The sequence below is a fragment of the Pieris rapae genome, chromosome 12 (genome assembly GCF_905147795.1).
Source record: "Pieris rapae chromosome 12, ilPieRapa1.1, whole genome shotgun sequence".
NCBI lineage: Eukaryota > Metazoa > Arthropoda > Insecta > Lepidoptera > Pieridae > Pieris > Pieris rapae.
The window spans coordinates 5,645,127-5,671,607 of record NC_059520.1 but is presented as its reverse complement, the minus strand read 5'-3'; the positions used below and the strand labels follow the sequence as shown (position 1 = coordinate 5,671,607).

Sequence of the window (26,481 nt, the reverse complement as noted above, 5' to 3'; positions counted from 1 at the left end):
GTACATGTTACGAACACATTGCCTTTAAGTTAAAAAAAACCCGTAAAATTTTCTAAAAGTCCTTATATCATGCAAAATTGTACATCTTACAATATAAAGCTAAAAATAACCATCGTAAATTACATTACTCCTAAAAATTGTTAATTATCTAAATATATTAACCTAAACTTAAAACGATACTTTGGGTAAGATTTATTCTTCTAGGGATTTGACTAATAGACGTAGCGATTATAGACATGATTTGGCATAAAGATCAGAGACAATATGAAACATTTTTTTTTAATAGAACAGAGGGCAAACGGGCAGGATGGTCACCTGATGTTAAGTGATACCGCCCATGGACACTCTCAATGCCAGGGGGCTCGCGAGTGCGTTGCGGTTGATTTTATTTTACAATATTATTTTAAAACATTGTTCTATTTCTATTACTTCTGACATCTAGTGCTAAGTAGATATACTAAGAAGATGTATTAGCGCCATCTGTGCATGACTTTTGATTCTTTCACAAATATCGCGTCCTAAGTAAATGACGATCTTTTACTAGATGGCAGTAGCGTACATTTCTTAACAAACGAATATGAAAATATCATGTTTATTTAAAAAAAATGTAAATTAACTTAATACTGGTTTTAATATTAAATTAAACTTTATAGTTGTTATTATTAACCATGCCAATAAAAAATTTTCTTGGACATTTTTCTTCTCGAGACATGACGCACTCAACGATATCATATGGGGACGGTGGCAAGGGACCGACCCTTGCCACCATCAACTGCCAAGTCTACTTGAGCCGATTGGAATTGCAATAGACGATGGCAAGAGACCGTACGGTATGAGTTTGATTCCATGGAAGATGGGACGGCTGCTAATGCCTGCAAATACAGGGGTCTATTCAGTATTTCGGTCATTCTGTGTCGAGACCCTTGGTACGTATAGGACCCCACGGACCAAGGGCCTCGACACCGCGCTAGAAGGCTTTCGAAGGGAAATATCAAAAAGGTTAGTCGATATCACTGGAGACCGGAGAGCTGGCAGCTACCTCGGACAAAGAATTAGTCTAGCTATTCAAAGGAGGAACGCTGCCAGTATCTTCGGAACCTTGCCTTAAGGGACTCTTTTAAATAATATATTTTGTTTATTACATTTTTAGTAATAAAAAAGTAATAAATAAATAAATGTTATAACATAGTTTAGTTTTTACGGAAATATAATATATAACATAAGTAAACAAATAATATATTCCTTATACTTGTTTCCTACCTAGTTCTCACCTGTAGTTACAAATATTATTACGTATGGCGCAAAATATTGGCACTAAAAACGCTATCAAAAAACAATCTCCATATTAATTAGCTATGCATACTTTTTGATTGATTATATTTTAATTATTGTTCACTAAGAATTTTTGCAACTCGATTACTGGTTTGGTGATTTGAAATGACGGATGTTGGTGTTACAGTGGGCGTCATTGTTCTTTAATTGCCGTGAAGTTGATGAACCCAATGAGGTTTAGTTGCTATTTTTTCACACCATACATATTTTAGATAAGTATGTACTTTATTATATAAAATCTTTTTAATTTTTATTCTTTCTTATTGTATGAATGTGAAGTTGTTTGTCTTTTCGAACCTTTGGAACGTATTCGTTCGAATTGAAAAATAATTGTGTTGAGTTGTTAATGTATAGATGTTCGAATAACTCAGGTGACAATTGACATTGCTGATTGCGGGACATTTTTATTAGTGACTGTGACTGAAATATCACCACAAAAAATTGTCTAATTTGAAATATGATACAATGATACTGTATATTTACCGATGCTCTCAGAAAATATTGACTTTAACTTTAGTAAACTGAGCGCTATAAGCCTAGTTTGTCTATAAGTAGTTGGTTGCTTCCCGTGTGAATCCAACTTTCATTTAATATAATAAGCCTTAATGTAAATAAAATAAATGTCTCGTTTGTTATTTTCTAGAACATTTTCAGTAATGATATTTATGTATCAGAAAATCAAAGTCTATACTTGTTACAATTATTTAACTGTTTTAAATATACATACTTTGGCTTTGACGTCTGTCCTTGCAAACTTAAATATTTAATAAATTACTTGTTAACCTACGTAATATGTATGCACGTTACATAAGCTTATCATTAGCTTTTCGCAAGCAAAGCTAAGAAATAAATGTTTAAAGATAAAATGTGGTAATAAAACTCAAAGTTCGCCTCGTTAAATCTAAACACGGTCTGCGAATGCAAATACGAACTGGTTTGAGGATAATGCTCGCGTGTGATTGCTGATACTACACTCGAGGGGTTCAAATCACCCTCTTTTTAGTTATCAGATAAAAACTAACCAGCCCCCGTATTGTTGTAGTCAAGTGGATATGAGATTGTCTAATGTTTCTTCTTTACTGTTGTGAATCGAACTCATTGCAAAAAAACGTTGAATGCACTGAAAGGCAAAATAAGGTTTAGTAATACATAGTAATTTAGCTGTAAGGTGTACTTACCACATGTACATCTAAAGTTCCCTGATATGCATTGTCAATTATGTTATAGAACTCATAGAATATGGGGTTGTGCGATGGTTCCCCTAATAGTATTTTCCCTTGGAGATACGTTTAAATCAAAGTCAACAATGGTATTAAAAAATGGATATTATCAAGTATAGTTTTGAATGCTTTTTATGATTGTCAATTGTCATTGCCGTATCAAATTGTGACATCTGGATTTTATTAGCCGACACAAAGACTGTTGACTGGTTATAAAATATATTTTTAAAAGATTATTATTAAATATTTTTTCTTTTCAATATTATAAGATCAGAATCTGTATTTAAAAAACAAGTTGTTGAGAAAACGCAAAGTTGCAACTTTTTACTAGAGTGTTAAAATGCAGAGTTTTCCTTACTAAATTTCAATTTATTATTCTAAGTTTTAAAATAAATTATAATATATTAAAGTATGTGCAATATATTCGTTAATATCACTAATAAACCTTATCAAATGAAAACGGGACTATAATAAATGATTACTTCCGGAAACGATTTAATTTGAAAAATATTTTTTATCACATTACCTTACAGTACATTTAAAGTAAATTCAAGAAAATTCATTCAGATTAGTATAACAAGGGAAAGATAGTGCCGATAGGTGGTTCAATACTCGGGCCATCCAATAATTTAGACTTTAAACTCTTTTAAAACTAAAACTTTCGTGATATGAAATAGCCATGCGAATTATTTATATGAATAATATTAAAAGGATTCTGAGATCAGATGCAACTACGAAATAAATGGTACCATAAAATTAATTCTACTGAGCCAGTACATTAACATTTAGAGCGCACATAAACCTCGTAGGTAACTTTACTTACGACGAGATGTTTCCGTACTATGTTTATGATCCAGCCCCATCCATACGGTCCAGGCTATTATTTCATACTAAATGCACCATTTGTGACCTTAAATGGTGTTATTGGTTTAAATTATATACTAAACAGGAACGTATTTGTCTGGATTTAATTTTAGATTTGGTGTAGACTAAATTGTGATACTGTTTATGAGTATAATAAATTTATGTATATGTAATAACATTTATTTATAAAAAGCAAAGTATTATTTTGTTTATGCCAAATGTTGCTTGAGATTGGCGCTAACTCCTAGAAAATCTGCAGTCTTTTCTAAAATAATCATAAATTATTTATTTTTTATAATCAGGTTTATATTATTATTTGTGATCGTCATTCGAAAAGTAGCCGCTTCATTTACTAGTAATGATATTATTTTAGTTCTTAACAGTATCAAACAACTGTAACATTAGTCCTCTTCCTACTCTTGAGTCAGTTTTTTCTGCTACTTATTGAGGTTTACAGTAAGTTTGTTATACTAAAAAGCTCAAATGGATAAGCCTCTAGATGAAACTTGTAATCACGCTGTCGGGAAGGTGTACATTTTTGAATTACCCCACTCACATGGCTTTGTAACTTAAGCTTCCTTATTCCGATTCTTGAGATAGATTCATTTTGATTTATTAGTAAATTATTTTAAATTGAATTTACTTATTCCTTATTAATATTGTCGATGGCAACATCTGTAAATGCCCTAATATTATTTTGACCTAATGTTCAAGAAAACTAGTTAACTAATAACAAGGTTTTTTTCAATTAAGCACAATTTTGAAAATGCTTAAAATATGGCCACTATTTTGTATCAGAAAATAGCGATGTTCAAAATTTAAGCCCCAATGTAAGTCGCCCTGCGCGGTTAGCATCCAGTCTGCCTGGGCGCGACTCGGAACGCGCACCGTTGTCATGCGCGCACGCAAGCCGATAGTATTTTTTGTGACAGTGTTGAGCGGAGTGTTTTTTAACGGTTTTACTACTTTTGGCATTACGTATTTCATTGATTGTTTTCTATAGAGAGTATTAGTGAATAGGTAAATTAACTCTGTATGGATTGTGTGCTATAGGGAAAATAAAGTTTGAGATAAAAATATTGTATCTGTTTATTTATAGCAATTTATTGAGTACTTTTTGAGAGTCGAAACTCTACGTACGGTACAATACCAGCTTAGCCAATATGTAGGTAAAAGTTAATAAGGGGAAGTGAGATGAGATGACATCTGCCCGACCCGGTTAAAAATCCTCTTTTCGCCATTCTATACAAACTAATTTTGCCGAAGTTAATCAAATAGTGAAACAAAACGGACTTCTAAGGTGTTTGCTATTGCTTATGTTTGCAAACAAAAAGATCAAAAGATTTTATTTAAAACATAAAATCATTCTCCATTATACTTCCGCCTTTGTTAAAAATTAAATTCTTATTTTGTATTCATGATAACTTGTGTTCCTTAGTGTATTCTTACCGAACCGGCCGCAATATCTATACAAGATCTGTGGCTGCGGGCATCACGAACTAAAAACGATTAACTATTCACTTTTCACGAAAGCCTATTCTGGTACAATAAGCTTAAAGACTGGACAGGCCCGCATCTGTTATTATCAGCCCGCTATAACAATTTCAAAGTACTTACAAAATAATTGCGTTTTCTAAGCACGACTCTCAGGCATTGACCTTTTATACTTACACAATTCCATTTTACCGGATGAATTATTTAAAATATTTACACATTTTTAATTAGCCTAAAATTTTGTAATTAATCGATAGTTGCCTTTATAATCTTGCAATTTTTCCAATGCCTCAATTTGGAGATTTATGTGAATAATCCGACGTTTTATTATCTTCTAGACAGTAAAATATGTATTATACACAATTTAAACGCTTATTATTCGTGTAGCATCTTTTAAAAAAGTACTACGATTTACTTCGCGGTTTTAATTTTAAAATTTAATAAGTGCTTAATAGTTTTTGTGTAATTTATTATCAGCGATAAGAAAACCCGATTAGATTGCATTTAATTAATAATGCATATATATTAACAAATAAGGTTAATAACATTATTTAGGCTTTCAACATGCAGAAACAATCATGCGTACAATGATGTCATTCTAAGTGCATAACTGGTTTTTATTAATATTTGCGCAGTTGCGGATGCCAACCGTAGTGAAATTGATTTTCCTCAGTTACTAGAAAGTGGGTCATATTTAGTGAACTATGAGGAGAAGAGATTAGAATTAGTGATTTAATGGAGTGATGGTGTTTAGCGATGCCCGACTGGCGGTACAACGTGCTGTCGACGAGTGAGGCGTTCATCGAAGCCGAAGGGGGTCCACCTCGTGACCCCTTTGCCGCTAGCTATCCTCGTCGTGCAGACCGTTCTCGACCCTTGCACACTTGCCCTTACACAACTATCTTCCATGGCGCGCGCTCCCACGTTCCTTACCGCCTACCACATACCGATGGCGGAGATCCCTACGCAGATTCATATTCCGTAGATAGATCTTCAAATTTGACCGATACATCGAGTTTCGCTCGTTATGAAGACTGTCGCTCTCCCGTGGAAAGTGTCGCGCTTCAAAAAGATCTTAATTTCTCCAATGAAAGATTGGCTAGTAATGACGTTGTGCAACAAAAAGTGCCATACGCATCTAATGTGTTTTTTATATCGTCTGAAGAAGCTCAACAGAAAGATGTAAATGGAGCAAATTTGTTTGTCGTGAATGGCTCGGAGTCAGATGCTTTGTCATCGTGTACTTGTGACAGTTTTGAGCGATGCGAGTTTGATTGTAGAGACTTTGAACCTTTCTCTGATACGTGTTGCTGCGATCCTCTCAGTGATGGCGTGTGCAGTCGCAGTCCGAAAGAGGTGGAATCACCTGAACAGTTTTCCGATGGGGCTGTGGAAGAAGATAGGACATCAGTGCGAAGTGATATGGACGGGTTGGACTTAGCGTTATTTGAGCCAGCTAAAACCGATGCTAAAGGATGTAACACAATCGAACAAAACAACTCGGTCCCACCAACACTGTGTGGAATTTTGCATGTGCTAACAGACGCAAACAATGGTAAGTCTCTTACTAAGGGCCCTTAATAAAATATTACAAATATGTATCATTACTGACAACGATTATTATAACAACGTCATTGCACTTGGTACTGTAATGTTTTATGTCCATACATACCAGCTGTATTGGATACGAGCAACGGTGTCCGGAATTACTATCGCATCAATCACTCAAAGTCATTGTCATAGTCGCAATATCAGTAAGCTATTGTGAAAATCACGGTCTAACCTACGTTTAAGTATATCAAGAATGTTAACTGCCATATGGGCTGCATCGCTGTATAAGTTTACAGGAGATTTTTACCAATACATTTCTTTTCTGTTTTTTTTCATCATTGAAGAATATATGGAATGTAAAATTTTAAATATGTGCTTTTATGATTTAAACTTGTAGATTGGTTCACTTGTGTTATTGATTTAGTAAATACAGGATGAGACTGTAGTAAAATCTGTCACTATTAAGAGATAACTGTATCTCTAATATGAAACTGTTCATCACGGAAGCTGAGCTTTTATGGGAGTGGTATCGCTGACTAACCGTTATTCACAAGTTTCTAATTACCTGTAGATAGGACGATTGTTAACTTACATGCAAATCCGATGGATCTCGTACAAGATAAAGATGCACGTGAATTCATTAATGAATAATGAACGAGTAACGGTGCTGTTGCATACATAATGAATATTTAAATTCTTCATACGAGTTCGCTAAATCAGACGGGTTGAAAATAAATAGCTAAACTTTATTTTATGTTGCCCTTAGCTGTGTAGTGTAGTTTGAATTGTACTTGAGAATAAAGAATGCTGTTAACAACTAAAAGCTGCGATAGGCTCCTATACTTAAAATATTTTTTATTTGTAGTTAACGTATAGCCTACTCATAGCTCACCTTTCATAATCAATCCGAATTTCATTAATAAATAGTCATAAGTCGTAGATTGCTTTATATATATCAAATGCTTTTTAAGTAAATCAATAAAAATATTTTGTGCTATTTGAGAGATTACACTAAATATCATATACTATCAAGTCAAGTATATGCAAAAAAGTGGATCATCACAAAATTCGATAAGTCTTAAGTGTTTTTAAATAACGAGTATTATGTCGAATAACCTATTATTAGACCGTTTTAAAATTCTTTCATTTTAATGTCCGTTGGGATTTGATAACAGGTTTATGAAATCAAGTTTTAGCACAAAATATTTTCGTTATTATATTATAATATTCATAAATGTTGTTCAGTACCGTAATCACACATTTGAACGTAATTAGGTGAACAGACTTCGGTGCCTGCCAAGTCCGAATATTAATTATTTTGCCGGTAATGGAACTCGGGACTTTAGGGTTTGTAACATAATAAATTTCTAAGATGTTGTAAGGGCTAATTAAAATATAAAAATATTTATATTTTAATTAGCTTTTTATTATATAAAAAGTTTTCTTTAAAAGTTGAGTTTTCCAAACTAAAATATAAACAATCCAAACGAAAATGCAATTCTAAGTAGACAAGGTCGCAGCAGGTATTTAGGTATTCAATTTGAGAAGCATTTGGTTAAAGAAGAATCTTACTAAAAGTTCGAAGTTCTAAACGTAGAGTGTATATGTATTTTTTTTTTTTTTTAATTCTCCCTCTACTCCCCTGCCATAGTGTCCAGGGACTTTATATTTCACTGATATTATTTAACGCGTCGGGAATTACGCCCCGACTACATCGGTAATATTTTTATTAACAATATTCATGGGCGAGCCGGGGCGCGATTCCCCGCGAGACCCGCTCTTTCTGTTTTATTTGCCGCCCTTATATATACAACTATTTTTTCACAGAACCGTTCCAGGCACGGTCTGTGCTTTATTAATTTGTTGCTCCAGGTCGTGCCTGGACGATGCGAATATAGGGCAGTGTAGAAGCACATGTGTATATGTATTACAGAAACTATGTTATTTAAAGGTGAATTCTCTGAAATGTTTTACAGTGTCAAATAAGTTTTACGGCTTTTCAATTTTTAAAAATTGACTGCTCCCATTGTTATACAATGTAAGGTCACGGCTGCTGGCCACAACTGGCAAGTAATAAACACTACTCACGGTCATTGTTATGGTATTCTGTTGAAAATGGGACAATACAAAAAAAATATAATTTTAATGTTTAAGTACTTTTTGTTCGTATCTATTTTATTCGAAATATAAATTGCAGTGTATAGTCCATATTAACTTCTTGGTTGTTTAAAAAGCGCTGTAAAAAAAAGTATGCTCTGCATCGCGAAATTGTTTTTAACAGAAGCTATCAAGTCCATCTTACATTACGACTACTTTGAATTGCACCTTTGTGATCACAACATCTAACGAATACATTCATTAAGAAGATTATCAAAATATGTCTAACGCCTATTTCTAATTAAGTTTTCTACTGAAAATCATTCAAAACGTCGAGTTATGTAATTATTTTATCTAAAGAGGTTTAATTTAAATATGTACGCGAAAATTATATTAAACGAACTTTTGCATATATTTAGTATAAATAGATGTAAGCAATAAACACAATCGAAATACAAGCACGGAAAATCCAAGTAAAAAAGTGTACTCAATTCGAAGCCTTGATGTAAAAACTTTGTGTACTGTTCTAGTCATTTCCTGAGTTCCTGTGTAGAGACTATTTAGCGAGGAGCTAATCACTCGCAAGTTTCAGCTGTTAGCATCTTTCGTTTTCTTGTTTCCAAACAACTGCATTGCAAGAAATACTTACCTACTTTATTATATCAGTGTGGGCAATATGTGTACGTTCCTCTGAACGCAATAACCTCATAATCTACGGAACTCTTTTTCATACCTTTCACTAGTCGGAATAATTCGTGAGAAAGTTATTTAATTATGGTTTATGGTAAATATTGAGCAGTCAGAGCCAACAACTGGGGTTTTCGCATACCAGCCCTTATAATAGCTAGGTCGAGTTTCTAACGCAGTAGTGTCAATGAGAGCGCAGTACTTTATTGCTTAAGTTTCATTGTTCTTATTTATTTTCGGCGTTTCGATATGAGTGTGGTCTTATTTAAATTAATTTAAAATATGCCTACCAAGGAAATGCACTTTACAGTACATCTGAGTGAGACAGTTATTGCGGTGTAGCGATCGCGTAATGGCGAGCAATTTGTGTTCGAAACAATATGAAATTGAGCTTACGGTATCTAATTATGGTCGTTTTGATGTGGTTTAAATTTCGATTATAACGTGCCAAGCCTCCAAACATTCAGAGTTGTTAGTCATACGAATAATTGTTACTAAATCTAATTTACACTGTAGGTCAAGCTAGTACTGACTTTAATGGATCTAATATACGTGATTTTCTCTACATTGGCAAGCTTGTTAAAACCGTAGGTATTCTAGGAACTATGTACTAATTAGAACTTGATCTAAACTACAGAACTAAAATTACTTAATATTGCCCCGACCCATGAATGATAAAACTACTATATATTTTAACTTTATTAAGTAATTAAGTCCTATAGGAGTTACTTAACTTCGACTGTTTTAGTAGTCGTGTTAGTGCAAATACGATATTTGAAGGGAAATTTTTCATAGTCAAATATCAATAGATTCTAGAGAAACGAGACGCTTATCTATAGCTGACGGAAAGCATCGATGAAATAGGAAATAACATAAGGTCTAGCGGACCTATTAAATGACTACAGATAAGTTAAACCCTCAGATAAGCGCAGATAAGCCCGAAGCGAAGCCCATTTTATGGGATAGCTTTTGTGTAATTACGAATGTGTAATGCACACATACAAGTATTCGCCATTTGCACTTAATAGCGCAGACATATTTCTGCGTCTCATACGATCCGTTGAAGATTACATAGAAAAATTTAAAGGGTTCGAATGTTTTATGCTAATGTCTTTCTATGATGTCCTGGTTACGATTCCACCGTTAGAATTGACAATTCCAAAATCTTTAATATTCCTATGAAAAAATAGGTACGTAACTATATTATAGGTTAATAGGTTTTATATACTGGTTTTATAACCAATACGTATTTTAATTGTATTAAATGTTTTGTAACGGCCGTACTTATGTCAAGGCTACGTAATAAGATTCCATGTTTTTCATTAAATACGAGCGGTGACTGTGGGAATTATAGATATCATGTGCTGAATCATATCACGTTACTATTGTTTTGTCTCATTATAATATAAGTTTTGTCTAATAGCTTTATTTTAGACAGGTGTAAATTCTGACAACAATCGTATATATTTATAGGAAATCTGTAGTACATACTTAAATTGTTATTTCTGAAATTGAACCCAACACATACATTTAATCCATGAAAGGCATAAGATATACATAATATGGAAAGCTTCACTAATTAGCCCAAGAGGCGGTATTTGCTGACCATACTAGAAAAAATCTGCTGTTGCACTTTCTCTACTTAAAAATCATATACATACATACATCATTCGTTACCTATAGCTGACAATTAGGTACGAGTATTGACGTTCACGTCTATGTTTGTATAAAAAGTCTTCTTTCGTCTCCCTTTCAGTTCCGCCTAGTCTTGGTTTGGTCTCTTTCAATTCCTTGAGTATTTTTCAGGTTAGCATAATACTTTATTGTGTGTTAATAAATATTCAATTTAAGTACAGTCGGCATACATTTTTATGAGCCTCGTTATTCTATTAGTATTTAATTCACAAAAATGCTTGACATTCAAAAGAATGAGCATATGTTTTAGAACAATTGTAATGCCATATTTAATTCGTGTAATAAAACGAAGGTATGAGCTTGCAGCTTGCAGTATGCGCACCTGTATTTACGGCTTGCGGTCACTCTCCAAACTGGTTCAGCTAAATATCTAAAGTGACGTCATACTAATTACCTTAAACATACATACATGTCTGATTTTGATTTAAGAGAATTTTAACTAAGTAATTAAATATGCCAAAGGAGTGTTAGCCTATTAGTGTTACTACTCATTGACTAAAGCAGTTGAAAAAAAATGTTACTATCACATTAATAAATGAACTAGTTATTCGCAAAATAAAGTTTATTATTATTATTTATTAAAGTATTTACAAATATTGAATTCATTACATATATATTAAATTACTCGCGACTATGAATATGCCATGTCATGTTTCTATGTTCACTATACTGAACAGTCAAATTCTTCATACATCTTATGTGGCAAAGCAGTTTGTACATCGAACGACATAGGCACCGATATTTTTTTAAATTTTCCTTAAATAGCATTATGCTAAGCAAAACTATAATGATGATCATAGCGTATAATTAATAATTACCACATACATACATAAAACGGTTATTATTGAATGTTGTTAATATTAACAATTCTCCACGTCTATTTAAAGTAATATTACAATTGGTGTTAATATTTATGTGTCTTGCGTATAACTAACATAGCCTATAGTAAAATGTAGACCAGTTATATTATAACGTGTTTGTTACAATGGTTACGAATTAAAAAATTAACTATGGTAACCATTATACTCGAGTATTCATAATTATTATTATGGCATTTGGCCGTATAAGGTTCGCGTCTAGTTAGTATCAATATTCTAGCTCCCTAAGTTCGAACGCCTAATAAACCATTCTTTATTAGGCACTTAATATTTGAATAATTTAAATCGGGTGTAACTCGTTTCGTGACTTGAACTCAGCCATTAATAAATAATCCCCTTTCACAGTGCCACAAGTGAACTGAAAAATTGAATAGTCTATTCATAAGGATTTCTTTGATGCCGCTTTGAATAAGGCCAATCGCGACGTGATGTATTAAGAATAAGTCAGCTTTTATTAATGGGCACGACTAGATGAATTCGTCTTTGCTTGATAATAAAACCTAATGTAGTATATAAATTGTTAAAGAGTGTAGAGACCCCGTTTTCTTATGCAGGTTTTTCTATACGCATTGCAGATTTTAGATAAATTCTTTAGCGTCGAGATATTTTAATTTATTATATAAATTCAGTGCATATATGTTGATACATTCTTAAGCCTTTCTGAACATTTGAGGTATATAATGTTTATCGTAGATTGTATGTAAGCAAAGATAGAAAAGTCTAATTATTCTGTTTATTTTAATTGAAAATTCGACACAATAATTATTGAAATATATTCGGTAATTAGTATGATCATAATTCATAGCATGCAATCTAAGGTTTATAATTTAAATAGCTTGCGTGATAATTTTAAGTAAATAAATATTGGTGGCATAGATATTATAACACTACTGGCTATACTTGTATTGAAAACTGGTTTTAAATAGAGCAAAAGGAGCTTAAGAAATATATAAAAAAATAAAGTGATTCTTTATACGTAGTGATATCTAATATGGTTTATTATTTGATATGTTTTAAGTTGTGTAGTTTCTTGCCCATTCTACTACACACGAAACTACCTTTTGGAAGGGCAACTAGAATCATTTTTATATTTTATTTAACGGTCAAAAGTACCATTTTAGGTGGTCTTTTTGGAATAAATGATTTGACTTGACTATATAATACATATCACACATGCGCTGTGGTCTTATAACTTTTTTTAAATCCTGCATAAAATGCTTATTTGCTCTTGATTACCAAAGGGTGACAATGATGACCCAATGGAAAATTTAATGAGACACACTAAAATACTTAATATAAAGTAATAAATAATATATAATAATCAACGTAAATGCTGCTAGTAATTCTATATTATTTTCTGTTGCCTATTGTATTTTATATGTAATTTATTTTATTCGATACATATGTGAATGCTTTGTAAAGTTATTTGTCTTCCTAAAGTGTAAAGCAGTGTAGGTTGTAGCGTCTCTTGGCTTCGATTTATGATAATGAACTATTGTATTGATGTGTTAGAGGAAGTGCATCTTCATGGAAATAGCTTACGTGCTTCCTGTGCCAAGACCTACATCAATGGTGAAAGTGCTTATATGGCAATATGACATCTATGTCATGTACTCTACCATTATGAGGTAATTATGGGAACAAGTTGTAACAAACTCTTCCGTTTTGAATGTGTAAATGTGTTACGTTGTTGTAATTATATACAGCTAGTTATGTCGATGATTTTCTTTGGAGCTTGTTAAAAGTAGTGCTATCCAAACTGTCATTACCCTATATATATTCAAAATGACATCCATTGTCAGTAAAGAAATTGTTTCAAACAAACAAGCATTGTATATGTTTGTTACCCGAAACTTATTTTTATTCTCACATGACTGTCATATAAGTCTTTATTTTTTCTAAACTTTTGAATCTAAATTTAAGTATGATGAACTCGTCAATGAATATTATTCTACAGTGATAAAGCTTGTAAAACAATAATTGTTATTACTACATTCTACTGCGCATTTGTGGGAATGCATTATGTTTATAATGGTATGTTTCCTGAGGCATAAAATTGCATATCGCTTTCAGCTGATACATTTGTTTTCATTCATTGTGTGATTCATCTACCTTTGATGACATAATGTACCTTAAGATAACTCAAATAACTAAAATACCATTACAAAATTGTTGTTCATATAGTATGTATTTAGTATATACTTTTATGTATTTAGTATAGTCTGAATAAGGTACTCTCTGAATGGAGATATGCCCGTAGATTTGTCATTGCAGTATAATCTAATTATTTATTACCAGCCCCTATTTAGGAATGTTTCTACTATTGTTCTTGGGAATCTTTAAAAGTTTTGTTGGCAAAAGATTAAATTCATATTGTAAGTAAAGTCCAATAATATAATTTAGTATTCCTCCTGTTTCATTCATCATTCTTACGCCAAGATTAATCTTAATTCGTTTGTTAGACTGGCTCCAGTCTATTTGTGTCGTTGCTTTCTCTATGTGGGCCGAGATTGGCCCCTTGCCGCCTACGCTATGTAAATTGTAAAATTAATGCTTAATTTACATCAATTACATATTGTATAATTATGTCACAATTTCTAAATTTTGCAATGATGAATAGCACTGATCTAGATCATTACACTATATAATATCAAGAAATGAAACACTTTATGTAAAAGCAATTGTTTTTAATTGTATGGAATAAAAGTTTTAAACTGGTAGAAATGGGTTCAATAGTTAAGGCCCTATATGTAAGTATTTCCAAACCGATACGACTTACGGGCCTTAAAGAAAAGAGCGTAAGAAGGTACCATTCCCTAAAAGGTCGTCAACACACCCGCTACCTCCATGTTGCAGGTGTCCATGGGTGGCGGTTATTGCTTTAAAGTGACCCGCTTGCTCATTTGTATCATGTCCCAAAAACAAAATATCTACCTATTTTTTATGAACTATAAAAATATAACTAACTGTATAAATAAAACTAAATATACTTGTCAAATAGGAAACATTGGTAGTTGATGTATGTATCATATGTAAAAATGCACGAAAAAAGCCGCGTTAGTGGTTGATAATTGAAACATGAAACATTTAAATTGAAACATGATGTTTTTCATAAAACTGACTTTAATTTACGTTATTTGTAACTCTAAAACTCAAAACCATACTATACTACCTAACCACTGAGAAATAAAATCACTAAATTACTATTTAAACAAATTATTTTAAAAATAAATAAATTACTTAAAACGTTGTAGAAAAATATTAAAAGCGCGGCAAAGTTTACTTAAGTAAAAAAGCTCAAGCTATGTTAGTCAAAATATACTCATACTTTTGTGTCGTGTTTGAGATTTATGTTGTTGTTAATTTGTATTCAAACTTGAGGCACGTACATGCTAGAACAGTTAACGATTCATACATAAATTCTGTCTACGTCTAATAACCATACGGCATATATATCAAGATTTTATAGTTTGTCAAAGAATGTATCCATTTTCCTATAGCGTAGAATAACTATTACTACAGTTAATAGGAAAAAAGCAATATGAGATTTGCGTTTATAACATTATTATTTATGAAATGGCTATAAATTGTTGCTTTTTTTAAAACGTTATTGTTTGATTTATTTTCGGAAGTAACATTTTCTAGACGTTAAATTTTGGCATATAAAGTGTATAACTTAAGTTTGTAGTGAATTAATCTGGAAGATAAGTCCGTCAACATATTAAAGAAATAATATTACCAAGGGTGGTCAAAGTAATTACTACATGTTTTTATGTTGCGTAACTTAGAAATAAGAGAAACATTCTCACGATGTATAAGTTCAATGCCAATGAACGTATGCGAACTAAGTTATAATTAGGGCTTTGCATACCACTTACATGTGTCGTAGTGTAAACTACTAACCGGACTTTTAAAAATACTACGATTTTGTTGTCATCAACTGTACATATAATCGCCGAAATATAAAACAGTCTCTATCGATGACGGTGAAGTATATTCCAACGAGAAGATGTAGTCTATGTTTTTTTTCAGAAATCAAAAACTTCGAACCCTAATTGGTCTTGCCTTTAGATTTCATTTTTCATATAGGTCATTTTTCTAATTTGGTAAGCATTAAATGCCTATTACAAGGAAAAATCCGTTGATGTACCAATGTGGTTTGATCTCAAGACCTCAGGTTTTAGAACCGCGCTTCAAGCTATTAGCAAAAGTACTTCTTATACTAACACCAATGAAAAGAAAATGTAAGAAATGTATTCTCGCATTAGAAATTATATTCAGTTCGGAAATACTTTCCTTTTGATTATTTAATTAGGAAATTCATCTTCTTCTTCAAGTGCCTCTCCATTACTGGAGGTTAACCGTCAGTTTCCTGTAGCAACTCTTCTGCAGTTGCAATACCCGTCCACTCCCTAACGTTATGAAGCCATGAAAATTCATAAAATAATGTAATTCTATTCTTGTATACTATAAATAATTCATATAATTCTATCGTCCTGCAACATGAACGACTGTCTACACTGCAGTGTGAGTCAAAGCCCTTTGTCGATCAACGTGACCTTTAAAACAGCTAGGGAAACCAGTTAGAAAATTGATTTTTTGTGTGACATATAACTTGACCTTTGACATACAAGAATTTTCTAAAGGTAGCTTCACAGTGTTGTTATCGTCTTTGTTTTGGCTTGATATTATAAAATTAGAACAATGGCTTGTCGACGAATAAAGAGTGAAACAATAAAACGACAAATTGATCTTTATTTGTATGCGTCAGACAAAAAACACATTTCTTTTCTTCAACCTGAATCTTATACAGTGCCATCAAAGTCATACATCTCTCTTCTATTTTGAATATAAATGAATATAATATATAAACTAAGCGTAATAAATATATATATATTTATGTATGTATATATTTATCATGTTTAGTTTAGTCCTGAGATCTTAGGAATTGATTTAAAGTCAGAAATTAGCGCTAAGTATGACTCCCGTCAAAAATTGTGGTCCCGGGACACATAATCAATTAAAAAGATGGTTTTTCTTCGTGCCTTATCCATATACACAACACTGGCGATGTACCTTGTGCTGCCCAGTTGGCACAAATTAAAGCTATTAAAAAAATAGATGGTTCCTTCATGTACCAGCGGTGTAACGGTTTCTGGTCATCGGGATACTGTAAATGATAGAGAATACTATTTTTACTCTATATAATAACACTCACACTCAAACTTTTGCGAATAATAATGGTGCCTGGGTTTGGCTATACTCTCGCGTCGTAACTCCGACAATTTAGATAATCGTCATACTTATAAAACTAAGAAAGCCTGAGTGAGCAGTCTAGACTCGTGCAAGGAGATTACATAATTGCTCATTTTCTTACCAAACTTTCCTTCAAAATCGCTAAGTACAATGTATACTTGAATTTGTAAGTTGATTTACATGTACATATATTTGAAACCAGTTAATATTAGCCAAATTAATTTCATTTTATCGTCCGGCGGTGCGTGTTTTCAACAATTATACGCCAGAAAGGACAATTACAATGCCATATTTGGATACATTTTAACAGGTACTAAAGAAACTTGATTTTGTATTTATTCCGATTGCGACAGTTGTTTACCGATAGACTTAATAAAAGCTTTAATTACTGTATACAATATAAATTAGATATTTTTAAAATTGATTTTAACTGTAGTATTTCTGTTGCGTGTATAAATATAATGTGTAAATAATTTATTTGTAAGCATATTCCTTATGTGCCATTTACATCTAATTGTAAGCATATAAAAATCGTTGCAGCACTCTCTTTTAAAATATGGTTTCATGTAACATTATATAGTATATATTTTAAACGTAAAATATGAACACAAACATCCTCCCACACTTTACTGAGCTTACATTGTAAGTTCGCGTGGCGATGCATAAATCAGCATTATAATAGGAACTTTTGAGTTCAATGAAGTGACTCGGTTTGAAGATTCTCGTGTTGACGACACATAATTTATGTCTGAAGGAGTTCCGTCTGACGAGTATAATGCATATTATATCCGACTTACAAATAAGATATAAATTATATAAAAAACTATATCATGTGTTGATTAATTTTAATATTCCATTATTATACGATCAAATAAATTCTCATTTGTTCTTAAACGTACTGATAATGGTTAAATAGTTTGATTAAGCTACCCATATCCCATCATCTATATTAATTTTCTAGAAGTGACAATATATGAATAAAAAGCGTCAAAACAAATTTCATTCTTAAGTGTTTTTTTTTTCAAGTTTTTGCATAAACGTTACGTTTAAAATATGTTGGTGTATTTTTTTTTCTTTGGCTTAGTGATGATATATTCAATCATGATGTCTATAGAGTAAGTTGAGACTTGGGACCTGTATCAGTACCAAACGTTGGTGTAGGTAAAGTTATGATAGGGCACAGAACTATACAAAACAAAAATGTATATAACATTTCATAACTGTGTCCCGAGTTATGACCGCAATGCAGATCCTAGAAATGGCTACATAATATTTAAATGCGTCCTGTACAATTAGCAATGCTTAAGAACATTACAATAGAATAGTTTGCATAACAATAATGAAACGGCAAAACAAAAACAATCGCATACTAGCTAAAGGTATGCATCAAAATCACTACAATGGAGACTCAAACCTATTTGAAATGTTCTTGTCTGATGTATTACATTTTAGTCTGCTTATAATTTAGTCTGACAAGTAAAGACGAGATTATTGGACACAGTTCCGCATGAAGCCGGGTTAAAACTTCAGCTTTTATGACACAAAATAGCCCCTTTTAGGCCAATTACGAGTCAAATGCTCTTTATTCATCATGCTTACATATTATAACTACTAAATCTAAATTTAAATTCAGACATCCGCCGTTTTTGTTATTAAGTTCACATAATTGTAGTCTGCTATATTACAGTTAATTTTTGTTGTTACTTTTTCAATTGAAAACATAAAATTTATGTTGTCAATCATATATATAAAATAATATACAATCGAAACTCATAATCGATGAACGGCAGATTTATTTTTTACATAATATGTCTTTCGGCACATAGGTCGTAGCAATCAAAGTTAATATTTTTTTATTATATGACTTATGAGCTTTGTGTTTTTTTTAAATAATACCGAGATACATGATTTATATGGAAACTCTGAATCACAGATTACCGCAATCAAAGAAGGGGAATATATAATAATAGATTTAAGACCAGTCGACAACATTGAAAGCATTTCTAAACTTTTATTAGATAAATTAATACTGAGCTGTTAAACTGTAGGTACTTCAAATAGTGTTAAATGAATTAAATGGAACACATTAATCCAAGTGAAGTCGTGCTCCGACTTTTATGACGTAGCCACTAGGGACGATCTTTAGTAGAGTCTACAGTAGCATTTAGATGAATTCTTAAATATATTTAAATCACATCAAAGTTTAGAGCAACCCTTGTTAGAGATTAGTAGTTAGATTGTGTTATTAAATCACAAATTAAATAATAATGCTAAAAATTTAGTCTTATTGGTAACTGAGCAAACAATGCTTTTTCTCGAACTGGAAATTAGATTTCTCTACGTGAAAATGTAAAAATCAAATGTGTATTACATATATGTAGTTGGCATAAATCGGTCTCTTTACTGTGCCTCTAATATAGTTAAATAAGAACAGCAATTGACTTGATGGTACGATGCAGCTTGAGCATGACTTAAATGATAAGGGCTTTTAAGTGACCGTAATTTATTAAATAATCTCCTGCCCATGATTCTCGTTTGTACATAGTATTTCAGTCAGATTCTTGATTTAAATTTGTTTTTAAAGAATGCTTCGTTTGATGTTTTGTAACCGCCCCGGACAATTCTTGTCAATGTTAGGTTTTCTTTTTTAAGTCCTGCTAAATGATAATAATTATCTAAGTAGGTAAATTAGACATTTCATTACATGCATTTGTTTATTTTATTAAATAAGTAAAGATAATATATTTTTTTCCAGATGTAGCATCTAGCGCTTCAAGCGGTGCAACATTGGGTGTTCCTCCTTCCTGGGAGCCGTTCTACTGTGTATTGCAGCAGGATCGTCGTACACTCACCGCTTATACCAGCGAAGAACTTGCTGTAAGTGTTACTTTTATTAATACCGAAGTTATGTATAATTCGAAGGGATTGCATTAGACTCGTCTAGCATACGACATTTCCTATGTGTCATGTGTCTAAACGTCTTGATGAATAATGTATACAAGTTTTCATATGTTATAAATATTCACTCGAGTACAATATTTTTCTAGAAGATTAAATGCTCTTTCTTCTTGTTTGCACAATATATTAACAAGTTGATTTAAAAATTATAACATAGTTTCATATCCCGTTCCAATGTTTCAAAATAGCTTATATAAATATAGCAAATCATCAAACTGATTTGTAGAAATCAGAAAATGTTTTTATTCGCTGTAGGCGCCGTTTATCGAATAACATAAATTGCTTCGTCATTTTCGGTAATGCAAGATTGTACATGGAAGTAAGTCCATTACCTAATAAGAAGTTGTATTTGACATAATTTCTTGATTCCAATAACGTCCAAACGTTGAAATAGAGACCTGGTAAAAAGACTTTTTACTTAAATATTTAGATTAATTATTAATATTAATTATTAAGAATACACCACTAAGATTTCCAAAGAAGAGAAATCATGAAGCTTTACATAGTCCGCGCATGTAAACGATTGATAAAACTAAGTAATTAAATATTTCAAAACAAATAACAAAATTATTTTTTTAGAATTACTCTCATATATAATTATAATGCAACCAATAATTATATTTCATGAACATTTTAAATCTCTACGTGACCCTCTAATAACAGTTAATCAAGTAATATTTGAAGGCAACGATTATTATCTACTTGAGTAAAACGACTCACGACTTCGTCGTAGATGTCGTTAAAGCGTTTCAAACATAAATCAAAATTACACAGCCTAACAGCAATTTAACGACAGACTATACAATGTTTTATTTACAAAATTGTATTTACGTCTTAAGTTTATAACTTATAGTATAATAAGTCTTGACAATTAACAAATCAAACGGAACGTTCATATTTTAATTTATGATAGCTGATACATATATTTTATGATTTTTTGTCGTGTGTATAACGATTGTTCAATTATTTTTTAAATAAGGATTTACTATGGTATTGTATAAAGACTACAAAGACATTGTCATCGTGATTGAAAAGGTAAAGCACCATATAATTTAACATTTCGTTTTAATGTATGAATAATGAATATATTTAATTATTTAAAATTTAAACTCATTACTATAAATATTGTTCATACATGAAATTAATCAACAAAGCTTTTTATAAGTGTGATAAATACTTAAATGATCCTAATCGTTGGGATTGATTTGCTCCAGTTCAAACAATTTGTATTAAAAACCTGGCGATTTAAAAGAGTGGCGGAAAGTTTCTTGCCAGTTCTTCTTGCTCGCTCTACGCCCTTGACTTGCGAACTGGTTGTAAATGTAAATTTACAATTAACTTAATTTTTTTGACGTTCATAAGTGTACTTGTTTACCTATATGAATATATATATTTTGAGTTGAGTTGAGTTGAAGAAACGTAAATACAAAAACTTTGTTTGGCTTTCTGACAAAAGGATATCTCTTACATAGTTCAGCATTCACTTGAAAAAATTACTCACTTTGAATCTGGTAATTATTATACCTGTACGGTGTGTTTTGTAACTGCACCCGCGATGTATCATACATGTCGATCAAAATTTTGACAATATACGTATGTTACATAATCATTGTCAATTGTGAACTTGCAGCTCAAAATTGAGTGTTTTCGCACACCAAAAGTTCAGATTTTATTACCGTATTTTATACGGGTAAATTTTATTGAATACTAGCTGATCTGGCAAACGTCGTTTTGCCATGTATATAATTTATAATAAAAATAGGTGTTGATCGTAGAGGGGTGGAAATGTAGGGTTATATGTATTTTTTAATGCTGTATCATAAAAAAAACGAAATAAAAAAATTATCTAAAAATAAAAAAATAAAATAATTTAGGGGCTGAACTATCCTTAAAATTTAGGGGGATGAAAAATAGATGTTGTCCGATTCTCAGACATACCCAATATGCATATAAAATTTTATGAGAATCGGTCAAGCCGTTTCGGAGGAGTTTAACTACAAATACCGCGTCACGAGAATTTTATATATTACATAACGAATTTTATACCGCTGTATATCATAGTTAGCTGTAAAACATATACCTACAAACATTTTAATAAATAAATCATCAATTTAATAGTGAAAACTGTTACAAATTATTTGTAAAGTTTATTATAAGTGATACCATGATGATCCTATGTTCCAAAATAAACTTATTTTATTATTTCTCAACGGAAACGCACAGATGTCGTACCTTTACAAACATGCAAATATTTTCACTTTATAATGCTAGTGTAGATATGCGATGAATATTCCCGGTGTGTTATTAGGAAAGTGGAGTATGATCGAATAGCAGGATGTCGTAGGTATGAGAAAGGAAGCGCGGTGTTACTGTATGTAGATAATATCTGAGATGAAGATGTATGACTGTACCATTTGCTATGGAAATTGGACCTGTAATTTTGAGCTATGGGCTCATTTGATACATTATAATAAATAGTTAATCCTTATTGCATAGAATGGAGATCCGTTAAAAATTTACGGAAAATCTTAGTTTTAACTATACCAGTTTGGTATAATTCTGAGGCAGATAATCATTTTAAAATAAAACCTCATTCAAAGCCGTTGAGAAAGTTAGTTTTAAATTATTTACATAAAAATAATGTGTAATTTTCATTTTCATGCGGCCAGTCTTTTCCCGGATTTTACGTCGATAAGGTAAGAGATGTGTGTTTGTTTTCTAAACGTTCTGTATTGTATTTTTCCGTTTGATAAATATTAATTTAAATAAAGAAGTTTTTAATTAACAATTTTGCATGTAAGTGGTCTTATAAAATACTATTATCACACTACCTGATTCAAACGCACAATACGATGAACATACTCTTTTTTTTATAGAAACGGGGGCAAACGGGCAGGAGGCTCACCTGATGATAAGTGATACCGCCGCCCATGGACACTCTCGATGCTAGAGGGTAAATGTTTAAATAAAAATAAATGTTTATAAATGTTTTAATTTCTAATAATGTTCAAATTTAAATTACTTTTTAAATGCTTTTTATACAACTTTTAAACAGTCTATTTTATTGTTACATAAAAATATATAACGGATATTGGTTCATAAGGATTCATAACGCTGAATTGATCGACATCGTTTCAATGTATAAAGAAAGAATTTTTAATTAGACTTGACAGCGAATAATTAACTTTTGTAAACCTTTCATGAATGATAACGTAAAATAAGGATATTGCATTACTAGTTCTGTTACGAAAATATAAACTGGTTACAGCCTGTGTTTTGAGTCGCAACATATGTTTTAAGAGGTTGGGGACAGACATTTTTTTATCAGCTCTTGTTCACAGATAACTTGTGTTGATCTAAGAAATCTTCTATATTTTACCTTGCTGGTTAGTGTCTTTAATATACAAATCACTATCTTACATAGATTATAGTAAAGATTAGGCGTCCTTTAGTATATCGTTGCTAAATATGGTTCGCCTGAGTACAGTGCACTCATAAGTCGTAGTATTTTTATCGTGCATGACACGCGCCCCACTTTCCTTTTACGTTATAAATCAAATTCACTTTTTAAATACTGTAACCATTAGTTTCATAACAAATCAAGTTTTTTTGAGTGTATTGATTACAACCTGTTAAATTTGGGTAACACAAACATTATTAAGTATTTACAGTGTGAATGAAAACTAGGCCAATGTAACAACTACTTAAATTGTGTCTTGTTATTAAATTTTAACAACAATTGCATATATTAGTCAAAAGTTTTTCTTATATTAATTTCTACAATAACTCATTTCATTTATAAAATATGTCATTAATTCATATTGTTTTTATGTAGATTTTGGTAATTTAGAGTCCAACAAGTTCTATGGTTTTCAAGATTCAATATAAAAAAAAATAAACATTTTAAACAATTTTATTTTAATAATAAAAAACTAGGTCCATTTAAATGAGGATATTATATATTATTAATAAAAAGTTATTTATAACGATACAAACATTTAACATTTTATTACATTTAGGTATAGTATCTGCTTTTTAATTAGTTGTTTGTGTTAAAACTACGTAGAAACAACGCATAAACACAACTGAAACATTAGGTTTATATGATTGAATTATTTAGTCATATTTATTTGTAAACATTACGTATGATTGATTGCAACATTATTATTCTTCCTGTTCCCTTTCTCGGAAGTATTGCTCGTTCCAGTTATGTCCTATTTTAAATCCACCAACAGAACAAATCATCATTTCTATCAGTTTCAATTTTCCTATATAAATGCAACACAAAAATAGTAGTCCTAGTTTTTATAGGTAATTATTAAATGTCGTTGACATTTGCTTATATCATTTGCAAACGTAAAAAGACTATTTACAAATAATCAGGAGACTGTGTACTTCAGAATATTTATGGAAATGGATATTCTTCTAATAGATATACACTGTGATAAACGTCGTCTTTTTGTATGACAGAGCAACGAACTAAATATACAGAACATTAATCATATAATTCATAAGAATATGCGCTTAGCTAAATATATCGCGGTTATTTCGTACAGTGACATCAACAACATATGGTTTGGATTGTTTTTATACAGATTTGTTAATCATTGATGATGTGTTCCAAGATTAAATTTGTTTGGCTTTTGGTTGGGATTTTTATTAAAAGAAATTTTACTAACTCTTTTTTTCTGTCTCAAATCAGTTTTAGTGAAACTGGAGCGAAGTATGTCAGAAGTATATTTACGGAACTAGCTTAGAATTTTTTCTAGAAAATCATGGCACCTTTAAATTTTTTGGTCAGTTCTGCAAAGTTTAATGGAATCCAGTGAGTATTATACTTATTTGAAAAGTTGGATAATTAAAATGAGTCGTCGGATGATTGGAGGCGATATGTCTGTTTGTGTGCATTTGCATGATGTAAATTACAATGAGTCACGCGTGTTGTTGAACTTTTGTTTAAATTGATTTTAACTGACGCTTCAGGATGAAACGATTAGTGTTATCATACTAACAACGCTTTTAATTTGGTACTAGCAATAGCATTGTCGATATACTGGAATCAACTTATTGCTAGCAATAGTATCAGACTGAAATCAAAACTGTAATACGATTGGGTGATAGTAGATTGAAGATAAGTTTTCATTTGCAAAAGCAACAAAACTCGATGTCGCACACCAGAAGATGGCTCTAGCACCTAGTAAGCTTGTCATCGGGCCCTCAAATTTTACAACAGATAACTTTAAATTATTGTATTGTATAAAGTGGTTTCTCCAAAATATTTTAGGCCTTCTGAAACTCAGTGTTACTGGTGACAGCAACTTATAGCTGAGTAACGCCCAGTTTTGATTGAAGTGAGAGATTTTTTATGTGTGTGCTAAATATATCCTTTCTTTCTATCTATAAATGTATGAATTGCGCTTCCTATCACATCAACAGAGTAATTGGATCTGACTGATCTGTTTTCCTTCGGTATTATCTAATCAATAGATGAGCCAATGCCTAAGCTAAGGTGGAAGTTAATTATATTCATAGAGAACAAAACAAAGGTTTCGCTAGTGGGCGCCAGTGCCTGGGGATAATCGTCATGTCGACTGAATATAAACTAACCATCAGATCTCGATTCTCACTTCGTACAATGACTGTCTAGGGCAGGGATTGCAAACCTTAGCATGCATGAGTATTATACATTTTATTCATTTCAACTTTAAAAACAACATGTATAGTCTATCCTTAAAATACTTAGATGTTTTTATGACTGTGTTATCTAAAGAAAGAAAAGAAAACATCGTAGTCAATCTTTTTGTTGCCCTAAATACCTCTGAGCAAAGAAGATATTTTTTTTGTAATAGGGCGAAGTGTATGGAAAAGTTGCATGGTGGGTTGTTGAAATCTATATTAAAATTTGTTTTTAACGTAATTAGTAAAAAAGCAAGTTTTAACCGTAGGTACCTTTTAAGACCTGAATTTGATTACCAGCGAAATAGTAAATTTTTGATGACTGTAGTGAGAGCACCTTTTTATTCAATCTCCTCTATTTCCCAAGGATTTTGAGTACTAGTACAATAAACATTCATAGACTGATTGAGAAAAAAAGAAATTGCGATTGATTTTTCGGATAAAATTTCTGTATCTGTTATTGATGATGATCACGTCATTAACTATATTTGATACACACGTAGGTGATCTCTCACGATGTTTTCATCACCGTTCGAGGCAATCTTCGCACACTGAAAGAAAAGTCCATTGCTGCACAGATGTGATTCGACCACACGACCTCAGGGAGGCTGACACGCTCAAGCCAAAAACTGAATACATTTGGAATTTAAGCGCATTAACAGTAGTTTGAAAGACAAAAAATAAGGAAATTACAGTAGTATTAAGTTGTAAATATTAAATTTTATGAAATGTCAAGAACACCTCTCACTTTAAGTCAGCTTACATACAATTAC

At 31.6% G+C, this 26,481-nt stretch overlaps 1 protein-coding gene across 5 annotated transcripts in view; it reads left to right on the top strand.

The window, feature by feature from the left end:
* LOC111004116 (ras GTPase-activating protein raskol) overlaps window positions 1–26,481 on the top strand; it is a 117,112-nt gene that overhangs the window by 15,959 nt on the left and 74,672 nt on the right. The window contains exons 1-4 of one of the 5 annotated variants that reach the window (XM_022274977.2): window positions 4,289–4,436; window positions 5,546–6,465; window positions 19,830–19,951; window positions 22,702–22,728. In XM_022274977.2, coding sequence (XP_022130669.2) covers window positions 5,667–6,465; window positions 19,830–19,951; window positions 22,702–22,728 — 948 coding nt within the window. In that variant the 5' untranslated portion in view covers window positions 4,289–4,436; window positions 5,546–5,666. Of the gene's footprint in view, window positions 1–4,288; window positions 4,437–5,545; window positions 6,466–19,829; window positions 19,952–22,701; window positions 22,729–26,481 lie in introns of those variants that run through there. The other 4 variants (XM_022274994.2, XM_022275002.2, XM_022275011.2 and 1 more) reach the window with 4 other exon arrangements.